We start from the raw sequence: 17,144 nt of genomic DNA, 5'->3' as shown, positions 1-17,144 counted from the left end.
CCCTATTCACTTTGAGCTGCAGATAGGACATTGATGATGATGCTCGGCAAAAAGGGACGGAGCAGGGGGGAATTAAGTTGGGAAGATCAACCTGCATCGAGCTCTCTGCAAACTGGCTCTCCTGCAGCGAGTCTATCTTTTATCCATGTAAACGTCTTTTATGGCAAGCACAAAAGCAGAGACGGAGGAAGGTGATGTAGACCCCACACCGAATCAGCCTCTTTGTCAAGCGTGTCTGCAGCAGCTTTGCCACGGGAAAGCCATCACGATCCATTAAAATAAAGTAAGACCCGTGAAGACCGATTTATGACAGCGATACGGCCGCTGGAGGAGAACCAGCACCACACGAAATATCACAGCCGCCAGGAGACCTTAAAAGGCACAATAACGCAACCTCAGTAAGGACAGGGCAAAACTTAAAAAAAAAACCTTGCAAAAAAACCAACAGTTAACCTGGAAGGGGGGGATATAAGGGAAGGCAGGAAAGCACAGTGGTTATAGCAAAATCCTTGAGGAAGCATTGCCCAAGGAGACAACATCATGAATGCACCTTCCAGTGAGACTCCACCCAGGAGGTATTTCAGTGGCAAAAATACACTATGGATGCTGGTGGGGGCGGGGGGGGGAATGCTGCCAGACCTCTTGTTTCTTCACTAGCTGCATGACAGGAAGAAACTCAACAAGGGGAAGTGTGAAAAGTGGTATGGCATCTTCCCCCGTTGGACTTCTACCTGCCCACAGCTTTTAAAAACCTGCCAGAAATGAAAAAAATATGGAAAGTCAGGATTTGGCTTTTGGAACATTGGATAGTAAAGAAGTGCTGTGTAAACCCAATGTGTGGAGGTAAAAAGGAAAATTTCTGCACTCACCGGTCCCACCCAGGGCTCACCCTGCCACTAGGCAAACTAGGCAATTGCCTAGGGTGCCAGCCTTGTGGGGGTAACAAATCACGCACCCCCATGTGACTCGGTGACATTATCAAGGGGGGCACCAGAAGTTAGCTTTGCCTAGAGTGCCCGACAGTCTAGGGCCAGCCCTGGCTCTGGAGATTTGGGGAGTGAAGCCTGAGGAGAACAGGGTCTGGGGAGGGCCTTCATTGGGGTAGAGTACCAGAGTCCACCTTCCAAGGCGGCCATTTTCTCTAGGTGAACACTTGGTTAGTGTCTCCTGAAGATGAATTGTAATTCCAGGAGCTCCCGCTACCACCTGGAGGTTGGGACCCCTGCAACTCAGATGACCATAAAGAGACGACGCGTGTAAAACTATACACTGGCAGATGCTATACACGTCAGGTCCCGTTCCAAACACAACATTGGGCGATTGGGAGTGAAATCGATTCTTCGCTCCTGCCCCCAGTTGAGCTGTCAGCAGACCGTATTCACACGTAGGAGGGGTGCACGTCAGGATCTGGCTTCAGATGAACAAAGCGCACACGCAGTGGGGGGGGGGACTGGGTCTACAAATACTGGATGCCAGGAGACACAGAGGCCCACCCACAACTATAAGGGTATCATTTCATTTTTGGAAGAAATAAATAACATTTTCAAAAAATGCCATAAGTGGGGGGAAAGGTGCAATTAAAACTTTTGCAAAATAAATATACATTTTTAGACATTACAGTGTACATACATTGTACATTTTACTGGCAGTGTGGAGTAGATTATAAATGTAAACACAGATTGCATTTTCTCCAGGGGAGCTGATCTCTGCCAGCTGCAGATCAGTTGCAAAAGCGGGAGATCCCCAGGCCCCACCTGGAGGCTGGCAAGATAAATTTTAGTTGCATTACAGTAATAAATATCGGAACTTCTATGATATTTTCAAGCTACTAAAAGCTCACTAACATTTTTAACATATTGTCTAATGTTTAAGGGGGCCCACTTCAACACGGGCCTACTGGAGCCACTTGCCATCGGGGAAGCTGACACCCCGGCCAGTCCGCCACTGCACACGCGACTTCCAGCCACCAGAGAGGGCGCAGGCTCGGCGCCAGGAAGAGGCGGACGAAACAGCGCCGATTTTCCGACCTCCTGCACAACCCCAGGGCGTCCCTGAGCATGCACAGAGAACTACCGGCTTCCGGAGAGGCTGCGCCCCGACACCTCTCTTTCTCTCGCTCCTCCCTCCCGCCCTCCCTTTCAGGGATCCGCCCCTGCGAGCGAGGCCCGCCCCTAGGCCGGCTGCCGAGGCTGCGGCTCCTCCCCCCGGGGCGCTACGTCGCGGCTCCGGCGGCTGCAGGCAGAGCGGGCGGGGCGAGGCCGGCCAGCGAGGGAGGGGCCGAGGCAAAGGCTGCAGCCGCAGCAGGAGCAGCGGCGACGGCGGGGCCAGAGCCAGCGCCTCCTGTCACAGCCCAGCTGGGAGCCGCAGGAGCAGCAGCAGCAGCAGCAGCGCCTGAGCTGGTGCAGCCGAGCTCGGGGAGGAGGGGACGAGACGCGCGGGGTTTTTCTTCCCTCCCTCTCCCCCCCCTCGGTTGGCGCCTCTCTCTCTGCAAAGGAGCCGCAGCAGCAGCAGCAGCAGCGCGGAGTCTCGGCCGAGCCGTGGCCATGGCTGGGGCGGCGGGATGCGCCGCCGTTGCGCGCCGTCTCCTCCCGACGCTCCTCTCCTTCCTGCTGGCCTCTTCCAGCGGCCCCGGAGCGGCGGCCAACACCCAGGTGAGGCCGCCCGGAGGCTAGGCTAGGCTAGGCTAGGCTGGGCTGGGGCGGGCAGAAAGCGGAGCCGCCGGGCTGCGCGCAGGGAGCCGCGGCTGGAGCCTCGACGGCGGCGGGTCCTTTAGTGGAGGAGGGGGCGAGGACGGCGCGTTGAAACCGGGGCTGGGGGAGGTTGGCCAAGGTCACCGGAGCGGCCGGAGGCTTCCTTTTTGATGTTCTCTATACCAGCTTAAAAGAGGCTTGGGGGGGGGGGTCTTTGGCTAAGCGAGCGGGATATGGGCGAGGGAGCCAAACACCTACGCCCCTCGGGCAGCCATCTTCAGGATCGCCTTTGCCTGGCGCCCCAGGGCCAAAGGATGGGTAGGAGCAGGTATCTGGTTTTTGCTGCCCACTGGAGGGCAAAAAGGGCGGTAGGGGGCCCATCTGCTCCGTCCCCTCTGATGGGGAAGGTTGCTTTGCCAAGGTGGTTCAGTCTCCAATTTCAGCCCCAGATGTTGCAGCCTTCAAGGTGGGAGAGGGTGTGACTGTAAAGGCTGGGGGGGGGGGTTTTGCTATCCCCCCCTCCGTCTCTAGCAGCTGGTCTTGTTGCAGGCAAATCTTGCCTAAGGGAAGGGAATGTTCCCCCATCCTGCCTTGGGGTAGCCCCTATCTGTAGCTCTCAAAAGGAACACAGATAGAATAATAGAATCCTAGAGCTGGAAGGGACCTCCAGGGTCATCTAGCTCAACCCCCTGCACAAGGCAGGGGATTCACAAGTACCTCCCCCACACACACCTCCAGTGACCCCTGCTCCATGTCCAGAAGATGGCCCCAAAAAACCCCTCTCCAGGAACCGTGGCCTGGAGAAAAAATTGCTGCCTGACGCCAAACAGTGGCAAATGGCATTTCCATGGGCACGTAAGAAGGACTACTGCATATGAAACCACTGTTGTAATAGCGCTTGTCATAAAATAGATAGCTACGTGAAAGAAGCGGCATGTAAGATCTGCCCCTCCCTCTAGAAGTGTCTCTGGGCATAAGCAGAGGTTTCCCCTTCCAAGGAAGATCCAGAGTTGGTCACCCCAAAGGTGGCCTGGATGACCCTCTCCTTGGGATGGGGACCTACAGAGGCTGCTGGCAACACGCAGCCTGAATCGTGCCCAGTGGAATTGCCCATCGGACATCTTAGCTGTGGTACCCGCTGCTGCCTTTTGGGGAACAGTGCAGCACCAAGTCATTTCCCTGTCTGGCATCTTTCCTGGCCGGGACCGTCTAACTGGGTAGCCGTCCCGGCCTTTGGTCTTTTTGTGGGCCACTGTCTGTCTTCTCCTGGCCTCTTTGTCATCCTTGAAAGCTGTTGTTGGCGCTGAAAAGAGACAGACAACCCCTGTGGGAGGCTGCAGATATCTTCAGCTCAAAGGAGATTCACCAGTCTCCTGCCATTTCTGGGCCTGCTGGGAGTGGGGACAGAAACTGTTCTAGCTGGGCTCTGGCCTGGGTACTCTGTGGCATGGGGGGGTCGGGGTTGTCCAAAGGAAAGGCCTTGCTTTGTGTGAGATCTTAGCAGTGTGTCTGTATATTGGGGGGAGGTTTCTGCACCCCGGCCTCATACTTTTGGCGTAGCTCTTTCGGGGGGGGGGAGGGGTGAATTGACTGCAGCGATCACCCTGGGTGGCACCTTGCATCAGAGCAGCCATTGGTTGTGTTTGCAATTTGTCGGGATTTGAAATGCTAAATAGCCTACCCCATCATAAGAAACAGATTGGGGAGAGGCTGCAGTGTACCATGGGGGGTTTTTCAGGTGGGAGGAGAGAATGTCTTTTTACAAGAAAATGAATGGCAGAATAGAAGCAAATGTGGCCTTTGGATCAAAGGTGTGACCCCCCCCCCCGCACGTCTTCGTAGCCTCCCCCCTCGCCCTTCAACTCTATTCTGGTTTCTTCTGGGTCATGGAAACCATGTTATGCCATAAAGGAGGCAGGTTCTTAGTCCCTTCTCTCTAACATAACATGGTTTTAAAAGGTGTCAGATCCAGTCACAGAAGATAGTTCTGTCAGTAGGTAAAGACATTGCAAGCGGAATGGAGATTCCACAGTTAGAGGCAGCATGCTTTTTTTTTTTAAGTTGCATTTTTTGAGTTGCAGAGACTGAGGCAAGCAAAGGGTTGCATCTCTCACTGAGGAGTGTCTTGAGATATCTGGCTGGTGGTTGTTGGGGACTGAATGCAAAGTGAGATGGCCTTTTTGGTCACATCCAGCAAGGTGGTTCTAACTGGTTGGGAAAGAGACAGACATCCCTTCCCCCCCTCCCCCCCCGTTCAGGAATGGTCGTATCCAATACTTCCTCTAAGCTGTGGAGTCTTGTGAGCAAAAATTTTACTTCATGAGCTACTGGCATGAAAGTTGTGAGCTACTGCATAAATTAGTTTGTTCACCAGACATTTTTCCAAAGCTAAGACACAAATGTGTGAACTGGAGGCTATAAACTGTAAGCTAGCTCACACTAACTCAGCTTAGAGGGGACATTGGTCGTATCCATTGTGGCCATCCATGGATTGCTTGGCTTTGCTTGATAGTGTTTGGGAAGCGTGGGCTATGAGCACTGGAAGCTGTCTTCATTATTGGTCCATCAAGAACAGTATTGTCTACTCTGGCTGGCAGCTGCTATCCAGGAACTTAGGTGGGGATCTTCTGCATCTCCTGTTACCTGATCTTTTTAACTGGAGATGCCAGGGATTGAACTTGGGGCTTTCCATGTGCTAAGCTGATCATCTACCACTAAGCCACAGCCTCTCCCTGTTGACCAGTTGAGCTTTGAATTCCCCACTCAGACTGGCAACCGCTCTCTAAGATCTCAGGAGAAAGTTCTTTCCACAATAACTGAGACTTGAGATCCCTTAACTGGAGCTGCTGGGGACTGAACCAGGGATCTTCTGTGAGCAAAACTTTTGCTCTACCCTTGAGCCGTGGTCCATTCTCAAGAAGGTACTATTTAGGAATATATGAAGTGGCCATATGCTGAGTCAGGCCATAGTCAGTCAAGCTCATTGTTACTTGCACTGGCTGGCAGCTGCTCTCCAAGATCTTAGGTTGACGTTTTTCACATCAGCTCCTACTTGGCCCTTTTCACTGGAGATGCTAGGGGTTGAACCTGGGGCCTTCTGCGGGCAATGCCTGTGCCACAGCCCGTCACTTTTATGAGCACATGATGTTGAGTCAGGCTGTTGGTCCCTGAATTGCCTGCCTGGGCTGGTGTCAGCATCTCAGGAGGAAAAGTTCTTTCCGGGTTACCTGCAATCTTCAAACTAGGACTGAACCAGGAACAGGTTTCCTCCCTGTATGAAACAGCCTTACACTGATGTCATCCCCTTGGTCCATCTAGCTGAGTTTTGCCTGCTCTGACTGGCAGCAGTTTTGCAGGGTCCGGGTGGAAAGACTTCATTCCTAATGCCTTGTACCTTTTAGTGAGAGATGCAAAGGATTGAATTCAGGATCTTCTGCTTGCAAAGAAGTTTTCTCTTACTGAGCCACAAACCTTCCCCAAAATATTGTTTAGGTAGTCTAGTTTTTAACATGCATATATTACGTTCTGAATTCTTTAATTTGTTTTCAATGCATAGGTAAATGGTTTAGGGGACTTAAAATGTAAACACTCCTTGTTGACGGAAGTACCTTAGGGCTGGAGGGATTTCTGGAAGCCATTTAATGTCTGAGGATTTGTTGTGTTCTGGTTCTAACTGGGGATCTGGCATATGTGAACAGAGGAACCCATTTCCCTCATAAGAACATAAAAGAAGCCATGTTGGATCAGGCCAGAGGCTCATCCAGTCCAATACTCTGTCACACAGTGGCAAAAAAAACCCAACACCCAGGTGCCATCAGGAGGTCCACCAGTGGGGCCAGGACATTAGAAGCCCTCCCACTGTTGCCCCCCCCCCCCAAGCACCAAGAATACACAGCGTCACTGCCCCAGATCACTGCCTCCCTCAATTCCAGTCTTTCTTCTCCCCCTCACATCACTTGCTCTTTTCTTTTTTTTAAGCCGTTCCCACCCACCCCCCCACCTCCCAAAAAAATTGCTGCTCGCTTGACTGAGTAGCAAAAGAAGGTGTAAAGAACTGGAGTATGGAAATCCCCTACTCTGGAAAAGAAACCCCACTATTTGATTTTTCTCTAGGACTGGTGGAATTGCCATCCTCCAGCTGCGATTTCTCCAGAAATTTTTTTTTGGGGGGGAGGGGGATTTACTCCTTGGGCCTCACGACTCAAGGAAGCTTATCCCACCTCTTCTCTCCCCCCCCCTCTTGTTGGCGAGAAGCCCACCTTGCCTCCTTCTTCCCGAGCCAGCTGGTGCTGAGATACAGGGACAGCTTGCATCAGCTGAAGAGGACGGGATGGGGAGGGCAGTGCAGAGGGAGGCCGATAAAACAGACATTTCCCCCCCCCCCTCCACCTCCTCCTTGGCTCTTTTGGGCTGCCTTCCTCTTAAAGGATTTTGGCCAAGCCCTTCTGCAAGAGGTAGGGTCATCAATTTCTGTACCAGCTTTCTCCTTTGCTGTATCCCCCTGCAGTGCTTACCCCCCACCCCCAGCTATGAGATTGGGGGGGGGGGGAGAACAGGTGGAAGCTTTCTCTCCCTTCTATCTCATCTCACTAAGTGCTGTGCGGGGAGGGGAGAACAGGAGGGGGGATTAGTACTGCATTTATTAATCCCGGTGCCAATTAACTGCTTCCCTGCCATCCTAGCTTCCATTTTCCGGCTACCTCTTTGTCATGGTCGGTTCTCCTCCTCCCACGCCTCCATGCCTCCCACGCCCACCCGTGCACCAGCTTCTTGGTTTAGGAAGCTGAGTCGGCCCCTCTTTGATGCCTAACCCCGTTCCACCCCGGCCCAAAGGGAGGTCATCGCACCGCCAAATTATTACGGCAGCTCTGAGTAATCGCTCTAGCAGCAGCGGCTTAGCTACAGGATCCAACTTAATCTGGGCCCGTCTTCTCCACCGTCATGAACACACATGAAGCTGCCTTATACTGAATCAGACCTTCCGGCTGTCGGTATTGTCTGCTCAGGCCGGCAGTGGCTCTCCAAGGTCTCAGACAGAGGGCTTTCCTATCACCTACTGCGTGGTCCTTTTAACTTCAGATGCTGGGGATTGAACCTGGGACCTTCTGCGTGCCAAGCAGATGCTCTGCCACTGAGCCACAGCCCTTCCCCAGGTCCTCTGTGTGTGTACAGTCTTTTTCACACACACGCATACTTAAACAGGTAGTATCCTAGATCCCTGCGGTGCTGCCTTTTTATCCCACTTTGGCTTCCAAAAGCAATTTGATTTTTAAAAAAGGTTTTACATACCTTCAGGATAAAACACTTTTCTTCTGCAGTTATTGAAGCCTTAAGCCATTTCCTCCCCAAACCTGTTTTATTCCAGTATGAGGGGTTTTTTTAAAATTGAATTTTCATCCTTAAAAGCGTGTGAAACCTTAAAAACCCATTTGCTTTTGGAAGCCAGATTGGGTTTAAGAGCCCATGTGGAAGAGGTCTTTGAGACTGACAAAACTGGATTCCAGCATAAGCTTTCAGGCACTGGAGCCCATTTCTTCAGTTGCAATCAGCAGATATCCTCACTATGATATGTCGGGCGGGGGTGTTGGAGTGGAAAACCCAGCAAGGGGCCACAATATGCAGGGGGCACAGAGTGCTTGTGTGTAACAATTTGAATCAAATTAAACAGAATATCAAGACCATTCTCTGTTGTGGTTAAGCTAGTTCATGGCCACCATGGGTGAGGGAGTCCCATTACAGTATTTGAGGTGTCACTGCATATTTAAGGTGCTAGTCCTCAAGGTGCCAGTAGATTCCTGTTTATTTGTGCTAAAACAAGCACACACACCCCTGAAATACATGCACTTTCCCCTGTTCTGTCTTTTTCTACCTGGGACCCTCGTACAAATACACCCATTGTTATCTCTTTTTTCTTAACCCCCCTTCCTGCCTCTATTCTGAGGATGCTTGGGGCATTCTTCCATGCCCTTGAGTTGTCCTCTTCATCTGCAGACCAGAATTGAGAAATAATGCTTGTCCCCATTTTGTCCATACACGCCCACATGCTTCAACAGAAGCAGGATTTAGACTGTAAGGCAGGGGTGGGGAACCTTTTTTCTGCCAAGGGCCATATGGATATTTATAACATCATTTGCGGGCCATAAAAAAATATCAACTTTAAAAACAGTGCTCCGCTGAGAAAGAATGATTCAAGCCAGCAAAATTAATGCAAATAATTGTTTTTCTATTTTGAAGTCATGTAAGGAGAGCCTAATCTGGAGCACACAAACACACACACACACATTCGGCCCGCCGCCCTAGGCAAATGCATAGGTGCAGGGCTTTTTTGTAGAAAAAGCTCAACAGGAAGCATATTAGACCACATCCCCTAATATTAGCATATTAGGTCACACGCTCATTAGCATATTAGGCCACACCATCTGGGATAATCAAGTACAAACTGAATTGTGACAGTAACTTTTCCAGGCCCTGCAGCAATTCTGGCTGGCCAGCCAGGCCCCAGGGAGGCTGCCGCACAGTACATCTGGGCCCTGTGATCCCTGCCTGGCCCTGGGGAGGCTGCTGCACAGCGTAGCTGGGCCCCACAATTCTCGCTGGCCAGCCAGGTGCCAGGAAGGCTGCCACATGTCTTGGTTCAGTCCAGCAATCCCTGAGGGCCACACCAAGTGACCTCGAGGACCATATGCGGCCCACCCCTGCTGTAAGGAAAGAGGGAGAGGTGTTCAGCATTTGTAGTCCAGTTGCCACCGACTTGCCTGAACTTTAACCTATCTCTGCTTCTGCTGTTGTCCCAGACCTATGGCTCTTTTTGGGTCACATACCCCATCACTGCCACACAGAAGCTGAACTCTCTGGTGGTTTTGGAGCCCTTGTCACTGGCTTTCATCCTGGGCCTAGAAGCCGTCCCCTTCCCTTTTTTCTCCATCATCCAATTCCTGTCTCTCCTGCCACCCTTCGTCTGTTAGAATTTCTTACAATTATTATAGCTCAGATGCTGAAGGTCTTCTCTTCCCTTTGGGGGTCCCCCGCCCTTTGTTTGTGCCAGGTGAATAGAGTCCTTTTGTCGTTCTTTTGATCAGGTTGGGAGAAGTGGTGGAAATAGGGTCCGTTGCTCAGCCAGGTAGTGACCAGAGAGGCCTTGAGCCTCTTGCCGTCAGGGTGCGATCTTGCCGTTAGAGTGTGATGCGAACAACACAACCCTGTTTCTTGCCCTTTTCTGCCTGCGTTTTGGGTAGCAGCTGCCAAGTCCGGAGGCCCCATCTGCCCTTTGGCACGATACCTATCTGAGAAACTGTGCCTCCTCAGATTTGGAGGGAAGACTCTAACGGAAGAGAGCATCACAAGAGGAGCAGAAGGGAGTCTGTAGAGATGGGGTGGAGGGGTGGAGAGTGGGAGGTGGTCGCTGGGGAGGGGGAGTGAGAGAGAGAAAAGAGGAGGTGCGGCTGTGGGACGAGGAGAAGCTGTCGTGGGAGGGGCTGGTGATGCAGTATTAATTTCCATCTGGGAGCTGGTCTCCATGGCAACAGAGAAGATCCGGCAACTCCATGGGGAGCGGTTACCACGGCAACAACATCCCCGTGGTTGCTGAGGAGGAGAAGACAGAGAAAGAGAGAGAGAGATGGTACAAACAAGGATGGGGGAAGGGAGAAAAGGGGACTGGGCAGGGGGATACCCAGATTTGGGGCGGGCCAACAGGGACGTCCTTCTAGGGGCGGCCCCTGAACTCTTCCGGCAGCTGTGGAAGCAAACTGTGTGCATGTCCTCCCTTTCCCCTGCCCTGCGAGTTTGGCCAGGCAGGGGGTCTTTGTGGAGAAGTCAGGAATTACATCCCTTCTCTTGGTGTCTTGCAGGTCATGGGAGCTGCCCTTGGTCCCCCACTCGGAGACCCCCAAGTGGCCATGTTCTGTGGGAAGCTGGTTTTGCATCTGAATGTACAAACAGGTCGTTGGGAGCCAGATGCCTTCGGCACCCACACTTGCTTCCGTACCACCGAAGAGATCCGCAGCTACTGCCAGGAGGTACCACGCCCCCCCCCCCCATTCCACTGTCTCCTCATAGCTCACTTGGATAGAAGAGAGGGTGCCCCTTTTCATATCTTACCTCTTTTCCTTGCTCTCAACCCACACATTTAGCTCTGCCTTTCGAACAGCCAAAGCCACAATCCTAACCCTGTGCTCGAACTCAGTTCCCACGTAAATTGGATCCCCAGTTAAAGCTAGGAACATCACCGGTCAGCTCCGAGCTCCTCAAAACAAGTGATATAATAATAGTAGCTAGAGCTTTTCTTGTAGCAGGAACTTATTTGCATATTAGGCCACACACCCCTGATGTAGCCAGTCCTCCAAGAGCTTACAGGGCTCTTAGTACAGGGCCTACTGTAAGTTTCAGGAGGATTGGCTACATCAGGGGTATGTGATGAAGATGATATTGGATTTATATCCTGCCCTATACTCTGAATCTCAGAGCTGTCACAATTTCCTTTACCTTCCTCCCCCACAACAAACACCCTGTGAGGTAGGTGTGGCTGAAAAAGCTCTTATAGCAGCTGCCCTTTCAAGGACAACTCCTACGAGAGCTATGGCTGACCCAAGGCCATTCCAGCAGCTGCAAGAGGAGAAGTGGGGAATCAAACTCGGTTCTCCCAGTTAAGAGTCCGCACACTTAGCTACTACACCAAACTGGCTCTCAGTATGTGGCCTAATATGCAAAAGAGTTCCTGCTACAAAAAAAAGGCCCGGATAATAGCCTCACTGAAATGTAGTCCCTTTGGGTGCTGGCGAGCCTGTATGCCAATGGAATGCTGCCCTCAGCCAGCCTGCTTGGAACAACGCTATTGACAAGACGAGGGTATGCAAAAAGTGCCAGTGTCCAAATCATGGGGCAGGCGCCCGCAAGCGAAGGATTTACGCACTCTGCCTCGAATGCATTCCCACCAAGCGCCTTGAATACACAAACATCCGGTGATGCTGCCACCTGGTAACATACACGTGCCAAGCGGTGAGATCTTTCTGGAGCATGACAGCACCCTGCTGACTAACAATCTATGAGGTAGCCTGGCTGAATGCATGAACAGTTGAAGCCTTATATGGAATCACACCCTTGGACCGCCCTTCAGGGTCTCTAGCAGAGTTCTTTCACATCCCCTACTGCCTGGCCCTTTAACTGGAGATGCCAGGGATCCAGCCTGGGATCTTCTGTGTGCCAAGCAGAGGCTCTGCCTCTAAACCTCCTCTCTGTGTCTTCCCTAGTGTGCAATGCACATGGTTGCTTTCAGCACCCGTGCGCCAGCACCATTGTGAATATTTTCAGCAGGGCCATATCAGCTAAAGATGCCCAAGCTCTGTTTACCCATCACTGAGTCTACTTATCTATTTATTTTTGTGTTTTTCATCCTGCCCTTCCTCAGCAGCACTCAAGTTGCCATACGCCATTCTACTCTCCTCTGTTTTTTTAAAATCCTCACAACGACCCTTCAGAGTAGGTTAGTTGGGGTTGGGGGTGGAATGACTGACCCACAGTTACCCCAGCGAGCTTCATGGCTAATACAACATGGCTGCGATCACACACACTAAATAATGCACTTTCAATCCCCTTCCAAGTGCACTTTCCAGCTGGATTTCGCCACTTCACGCAGTAAAATCCAGTTGTAAAGTACATTGAAAGTGGATTGAAAGTGCATTATTTAGTGTGTGTGATTGCAGCCCTTGTGTCTCAGACTGGTACTGAGCTGAATCTCAGAATGATCCCAGGAAGGCCAACGATCAGCTCAAAGGGATCCATTTTTACAGACCACCCTATGCCTGATTGGCTACCTAATCCAGACAGTAGCACTCTGCTCTTAATGTGGAACAGTGACTTGTGCAAAGGCTGGGAAATGATATCAAAGGGTGCAACCGAACAGCTGAGATCAACCTGTGAGGCCTGCATGACTAATGGCGTGGAGCTACCTCCATATAGCTCGCCGTTGGCTAATAGAAGAAGAAGACAACGACTGCAGATTTATACCCCGCCCTTCTCTCTGAATCAGAGACTCAGAGCAGCTTACAATCTCCTATGTCTTCTCTCCTCATAACAGACACCCTGTGAGGTGGGTGGGGCTGAGAGGGCTACCCCAGAAGCTGCCCTTTCAATGATAACTGCGATAGCGATTGCTGACCCAAAGCCATTCCAGCAGGTGCAAGTGGAGGAGTGGGGAATCAAACCTGGTTCTCCCAGATAAGAGTCCGCACACTTAACCATTACATCAAACGCTGGGATGCAAGAAAGACAGAGCGACATTGGGTCAGGCAAACTTGATTTTTACAGCTTTGACAACATACATTTTTCAGTTTTTGGACCCTGCCTCAGGCATTTTTTTACACCGAAAGGCACTTTGGTAAACATTACAAAGAAACCCCTCTTGGCCCAGAAGCTCACCCAAATGGTGTCGGTTGCTACCTTCCAGCCTGGCCTCCCGGGCAGGATGGTTGTGAGGACAAGCTGAGATGGCTTGGTTTCTTGATAAAAGGCAATTCGATGATGCAGGAAAGACTCGAGCAAGTCAGCTGAGCCAAGAAACGATTGGAGGGAGGACCTTAGAAGGCACTAGGAATTTTTGGCCCGGAGCAAATTTTTCCTAAATCCTTCCAACAGCACAGCTGCATCCCGTAATGCATTTGCCAGCTGTTACACAGAACCCCTGTCTCCCTTGCTTCTGAGCATATTAGCCAACAGTAAGCTTTAGGGTAGCTTTACAACATTAGTTCTGCTGGCCTCTCGCGTTGATCCCCCCGTTCGGTTGCACCCTTTGATGCCATATATCGGTCTCTGCGCAATTCGACGTTGTGCTTGAGGAAAGGAGCTCTTCTGATGAAGCACCTTGTGGTGAACCATACTTGCAGACTCCTGAGATGTCCTGTTCCCAGGCTGGCCTTTAGCCACAGGGGGACCTATGGGGGCACTGCCCACTGACTTTCAGGGGACACTTTCAGAGCCCCCAGCTTTTGTCCCTGCCCCAGAAAGCTTCTGAGTAGCAACAATTCCCACAGTGGATGGGAATGGGTACCCCCCAACTTTTTAAAAAGCCCCCCAACTTTTAAAATCCTGGCTACGGCCCTGTTCCCAGGTGTCAGGTATCTGGAATACAGTCCAAACCAAGTTGTTTTAGTTCCCTGCTGGGAGGTTAGGTTTGGAAGTATTCGGTACTTGGATGGGAGGCTCCGTGCCATCTTTTGGTGTGTTGCTCAGCTCCTTTGGAGGCAAGGAAGGGTGCAAATGTAGATATTTATCCCTTGCAAATTTAGATATCTATCTTTTTCTCCCCAGTGGGGACCAGACCTGCTTTTTCAACATTATTCTCCCCTCTTTGGTGTAGTGGTTAAGAGCAGTGAGCTCTAACCTAGAGAACCAGGTTTGATTCTGCATTCCTCCACGTGCAGCTGCTCGGTGACCTTGGGTCAGTGACAGTTTTCTCAGAGCTGTTCTCTCAAGAGCAGTTCTCTCCGAGCGCTCTTAGCCCCACCTGCCTCTCAGTGTGCCTGTTGTGGAGAGAGGAAGGGAAGGAGATTGTAAGCTGCTCTGAGACTCTGAGTGAACAACGGTGTACAAATCCAGTCTTCTCCTCCGTCACAACAATCCTGTAATGTAGTTTAGGCTGAGAGAGAGAGAGTTTGTGACTGGCTCAAGGTCACCCAGTGTGTTTCTCTGGCAGTGCAGGGATTCAAACCCAGATGTCCTGGATCATCGTCTGAAATTCAAAGCACAGCACCCCTCCGGCTGTTTTCCTTATGTTGCCAACAGAAAAGGCTAGAAGAATCTTGTTCATCTCTGTCCTTTTCTCTCAGGACGTACTGTGATGATGCTTCTCTGCTCCCTCAGGTATACCCCGAGCTGCAGATCACCAATGCTGTGGAGGGAACCCAGCCTGTCGCGATCGACAACTGGTGCAAGAAAGGGCGACCCAAGTGCAGAAACCATCGGCACATCGTGGTTCCCTATCGGTGTCTGGGTAAGTGCCCGACATGGGCTGGCCTCCAAGAACCAGCATGATCTGGCGCATAGGGGGTAGTCCTATTGCACATCAGTTCTGTGGAGATGTTTTCTCAGTCAGTAAAATGGGAATAAAAGTGACCCATAAGCTGTATGTGAGTCAAGTCTGTGATACACAAGGGAAGGTGGTGGGTGGTTGTCTTCGCTGCTTGTGAGCCATGCTTCCTGGGGAGCGCTGTCTCACAGAGAAGGCTAGTTGCCAAGACTTGTTTGTCATGTTTCTGTAGTTGAGAAGCAGTTGGGCTATGTCCATGCATCGCTGAATATTGCACAATTTTTCAATAGAAAATGATTTTCTTGGGTGGACAATGACGGGTTGATGCTATTGTGCAACAGTTGTGCAATAACCAGTGATACGAGAATGCAGCCTTAGAACCTGACTAGTCTTAGAACTGGACTTAGGTGGATTCGTGCAGTTTCCTTATACTGAGTCAGATCTTTGGACTGTCAATATTAGTTTTTTCCTCCACTTACACCTGCTAGCATGGCCTTGGGTCAGCCATAGCTCTGGCAGAGGTTGTCCTTGAAAGGGCAGCTGCTGTGAGAGCCCTCTCCAGCCCCACCCACCTCACAGGTGTCTGTTGTGGGGGAGGAAGGTAAAGGAGATTGTGAGCCGCTCTGAGACTCTTTGGAGTGGAGGGCAGGATATAAATCCAATATCTTCTTCTGTTTGGACTCATTGTAGCTCTCCAGGGTCTTAGGAGGTCACTCACCTCGCCTATTCGCTGATCCTTTTAGAGGGAGGTGTTAGGGGATTGAACCTGGGATCTCCTACATGCTGAGCAGATGGTCTGCTGCTGAGCTACAGCCCCGCTCCATAGGTGGCTATGGGATTACCTTTGAGAGTCAGCTGAGTCATTCCCTTGGGACCGTCTAGCCCTGTGGTACATGCAGCTCAAACGCTCTCTTGGAATGTTTGGCACAGAGTCACCAGGGGTTGAACTTAGGGCCCTGTGCATGCCAAACTCTGCCATACTGTTGAGTTGTGGGAGGGATCAATGCTTGCTCACTCTCTCCTTCCCTTCTCCAGTGGGTGAATTTGTGAGCGAGGCGCTCCTCGTGCCCGACAAATGCAAGTTCCTGCATCAAGAGAAGATGGACTCATGTGAGAGCTACTTGTATTGGCATAGCGTGGCAAAAGAGGTGAGCAGCCCTGGAATGACTTAGGGTAGAGGGAGGGAAACGTATACCTTCAACAAACCAAGGCAAGATGTACGGGGACAAAGACCTTGCAAAAACCATGCCAATTTTGCATTGTCGGTGTGCCATCAAAGAGGGTGGTTGCTGGGGATTGATTGTGGAAGAGAATTTTGTATGAAAAATCCCTGAAAGGTGTAATGGCGGGGTTTCAAGGGGATCCAAGTGCAGTTCCACCTTTCTGCAATATAGTGGAAGAGTCATAGAATTTGGTTTCTTAATGCCTGTTTTGGGAGGGAAGTCAGCGTTGTATAATCTGATCTTGAAGCTAAATGGTACGTGGAGGGGAGACTACCAAGTAAGACTGTGCAGAGGAAGGCAATAACAAATCAGCTCTGCTTCTCTCTTGCCTTGAGAGCCCTTGCTGGGGTTTGCCATAGGTCAGCTGTGACATGAAGGCATTTTACACACACCCTGTTGGTTTCACTGTGTGCGCATTTTCCAAGTCTCTGGCCCTTATGAGTAAAGATACAGGTGGAACTTTTTGGATATCACCTGGTGAAATTCCAGAAGGTGGAGGAGTTGTGATGCAAAATTTCCAGTGTCTGGGAGGTGGGGGGGGTGGCACCTGAAAGCCCTGCTCTGTGACTAGGGTGAAGGAATAAATTTTTGCAGAACTGTAGAGCATGCACAAAATGAGAGAGGCTGTGTACATTCGGCTTAACTTTTGAGAATGTATATAGGTGGAAGAACTGGGCAGAATGTTGTGGTTTCTTTGTAACTATGCATTGTTCAGGAGGTAATATTGAAGGGCTAGGTGAAGGATGCACTGTTCCTCGGCCCATCCTTGGGTGCTTTCGCACATGCTAAATAATGCAGTTTCAGTCCACTTTAGTGACCGCTTGCAAGTGGATTTTGCCATTTCGCACCGAATCCAGTTTGCAAAGTGCATTGAAAGTGTGTGTGTGAAAGGTCTCTTTTCTGTGTCCCATCCAGCAGCTGTGCACTTGGCATTCTGGGTTGAAACTTAGATTCTCAGGCGCTCAGGGAGTCAGTTTGGATTGGGACCAGTGTCCCCTCTAAGCTGAGTTAGTGTGAGCCAGCTCACAGCCTTTTAGCTTCCAGCTCACACATTTTTGCCTTAGCTCAGGAAGGATGGCCCCAGAGCAAACTAATTTATGCAGTAGCCAAATTGTTGGCTCACAGCTTTAATGCCAGGAGCTCAAGAAGAAGAATTTTCACTGACCAGACTCCACAGCTTAGAGGGCATATTGATTGGGACTGAGCAGC

The 17,144-nt window shown here is 50.9% G+C and overlaps 1 protein-coding gene across 4 annotated transcripts in view; it reads left to right on the top strand.

The window, feature by feature from the left end:
- The first annotated feature begins 2,527 nt into the window (after window positions 1-2,527).
- APLP1 (amyloid beta precursor like protein 1) overlaps window positions 2,528-17,144 on the top strand; it is a 62,041-nt gene continuing 47,424 nt past the window's right edge. For all 4 annotated transcript variants that reach the window (XM_060257956.1, XM_060257954.1, XM_060257955.1 and 1 more), the window contains exons 1-4: window positions 2,528-2,651; window positions 10,541-10,708; window positions 14,547-14,676; window positions 15,748-15,860. In XM_060257956.1, coding sequence (XP_060113939.1) covers window positions 2,544-2,651; window positions 10,541-10,708; window positions 14,547-14,676; window positions 15,748-15,860 — 519 coding nt within the window. In that variant the 5' untranslated portion in view covers window positions 2,528-2,543. The remainder of the gene's footprint in view (window positions 2,652-10,540; window positions 10,709-14,546; window positions 14,677-15,747; window positions 15,861-17,144) is intronic.

Source organism: Heteronotia binoei, chromosome 17 (assembly GCF_032191835.1).
Source record: "Heteronotia binoei isolate CCM8104 ecotype False Entrance Well chromosome 17, APGP_CSIRO_Hbin_v1, whole genome shotgun sequence".
Classification (NCBI taxonomy): domain Eukaryota; kingdom Metazoa; phylum Chordata; class Lepidosauria; order Squamata; family Gekkonidae; genus Heteronotia; species Heteronotia binoei.
This window is presented reverse-complemented; position numbering and strand designations above follow the sequence as displayed.